At 52.7% G+C, this 2,542-nt stretch overlaps 1 protein-coding gene across 1 annotated transcript; it reads right to left on the reverse strand.

The window, feature by feature from the left end:
- Positions 1-364: 364 nt before the first annotated feature.
- LOC306651126 (Y-box-binding protein 3-like) lies at positions 365-1,495 on the reverse strand (the record flags this gene model as incomplete). The annotated part of the gene is made up of 1 exon (XM_079123637.1): positions 365-1,495. The coding sequence occupies one exon, from the start codon at positions 1,493-1,495 to the stop codon at positions 365-367; it is 1,131 nt and encodes a 376-aa protein (XP_078979763.1).
- Between the last annotated feature and the right edge of the window lie 1,047 nt (positions 1,496-2,542).

Consider the following 2,542-nt stretch of genomic DNA (forward strand, 5'->3'; position numbering starts at 1 on the left):
TGCTGTTTAATGTAAAATGAAAGCCATTTTCTAAAGAGTTCATCTAATTCAACAGGGAAATTCAGAATATTAACTGAGGTCCTGGTCATCAGAAACTATATATTCAGAGAGATGTGTGCTAGCATGTATGCTGTGACTTTGGAGGCAGATGCTAAGATGGTACTTAGAAATACAGAGCTCTTGTAGCTTAATCCTCAAATCTTGGGGAAAGGGTCATGTATTTTTCTCATGGCAAGTCCAATATTGAATGTCTATTTTGCTAACGTGCCCTTTGGGGACTAGGTCAGACCAAAGGGCATCATCTCCTCAAAGGGACTTCACCTGCGGCACAGGCTAGGTAGTCCCTGGGGAGGGATCCAAGAGGCTACTGGGCCTGGGCTGCCGAGGGGGTATCTGGGACGTCAAGGTCCTCCTTCTCAGCAGCGCCGCTCTTCTCGGGCACAACGGCACAAATGGGACTTTCAACTGGGCCCTTCCCAGTGGTCTTATCCTCTTTCTCCTGAAGGTCTTGGCTCTCAGTGTCTTGTACCTTCTGGAGACCGTGGCCCGGGTTGTTGGGACGGCGGGATCCATAGCGCGGTGGGGGTCTCTGCTGAGGGCTGCCTGCTTTGCGAGTGCCCTCCTTGTTTTCTGCCTCCAGCTCCTCAGAGTTGGCTGGTGAGGGCGCTGGCTCCTGAGGTATGCCCCTGCCTCTCGGGCGACTCAGCAAGTAGCTGGGGCCCAGCCCCCGCCTCGGTGCAACCTCAGGCTTTGAGGCTGGCGCGGACCAGGCCAGGCGAGGGGCCCATGGGCCATGGGGGTGAGGGATGAGCGATGGGCGGAGCGCCAGAACCTGGGGCCTGCGGACTGGTGGGAAGCGCCACAGTGGTTGATCTTGAGGTCGACTGGGAAGGTAGCGCCGCGGAGCCTGGGCTACCGTGAAGCATGCAGTGAAGCCCGCGCAGCTGTCCTCACCTTCATCCAGATGGTCCTTGGCATCCCGGGATCTTCCCGGTGGTGGCTCACGGTGGTGAATGTAGCAGCCTGGGCGGAAGCGGGGACGGTTAGCGGCATAGCGGCTGCCCTCCACTGGAGCACCCTCCGGTCCAGTAACGTTAGCAGCCTCAGTGCCCCGCTCACCTTGCACCACATCGAACTCAACCGTCTCTCCATCGCCCACACTGCGTTGGTACTTGTGAGGATTGTTCCGGGTGATAGCGGTCTGGTGAACGAACACATCTTCCTGAGTATCATGCCTGCTGATGAAGCCGTACCCATTCTTCACATTAAACCATTTGACGGAGCCTCGCACCCTCTTGGCGATGACCTTCTTGGGAGCCTTTCCCTTGGTGCCCCCTGCTACAGCGGCCTTCATGATCGGGTCCCCGCTGAGGGTGCCTGCCACTAGGGCCCCTGGAGGATCTCCGCTTCCCAACGATATGAGTTGTTCCTGCGAGGCTTGGGGAGAGACTGAGGCGGCCATCTCTGTGGTGGTGCCCTCTCCAGCTTCATTCATGAGGCTGTCCTTGCTCTCTTTTCTCAGAGAATCTGGGGAAAAGTGGGCCCTCGGGGGCTAAGGGAGGGGTTGCTTTCCGAGGGGAGGGCTGGCCAAGGGAAAGGACTCTCTGGCTTCACCCTGAGGCTATTGGAGAGGCCTATAGTGTCTCCAAGGGAAACAAGAAGTAGACCAACAGTGACTGCTGATGACGTCTCAATGGGGGAATACTGGAAGGAGCTCCAGTTGGTGGGGGAGGGGCAAATGGACTCCTCCCCAGGATCGCGGCCTCAAGACAAAGCACATTAATCCCTCTTGGAGGTGCAGAGGCTTGATTCTCCAGGGAGAGGTCTCTGAAGGCCCTCTTGCTTGCCTGAGCAGATGTGAAGAAATGAACCAACATCCATGTATCTCAGGCATGGTTAGGGAGATTCAGTCTTGTAAGGGCACTCTCTAAATATCTCCACAATACCCTTGTCTTCTTCCAACCCCCTTTGTCCTCAGCCACTTGAGTGAAGAATTGTATGTAACTTGAAACAAATTGACAAAGGCATGGCATTCAAATCCAAAAAAAGAAGAACTCTGTGTGTGTGTGTGTGTGTGTGTGTGTTACCTTCCAGAGGGACAGTGAAATCCTGACAGGGTTTGAATTCCTGTACTGAGAGAACACTAAATTCCCCCAGATGCAGGATAACTCAGATTAGCATTAGGTTGCAAAGCTGAGTGGAAACACTTTTGTACCTGGATTATTCTGAAAACCTGATTGGGCTCTGTGCTTCTGCCCAGACCTGGCTAGAAAACAAACTGTGTCACAGATTGGGGAGCATGTTGTTTACCATGGTGGTGTAATGCAAAATGGAAGAAGGGGATCTTTGTTTCAGTTTTACATTTCAAAACACATTTCTTCAGTCTTCATCTCTTACAGTTTTTACAACACCCATGAAAGTGCAACAGGTGCTAACATGACAGCATGTATCTTGGAAACATAAAATCAATGATAAGGCAGAGTGAAAAAGAAATGAGGGAATTTGCGTTTATGCCTGGCTGCAGATCTAAATCTTATTTCTT

Source organism: Sciurus vulgaris, assembly GCF_902686455.1.
Source record: "Sciurus vulgaris genome assembly, chromosome: X".
NCBI lineage: Eukaryota > Metazoa > Chordata > Mammalia > Rodentia > Sciuridae > Sciurus > Sciurus vulgaris.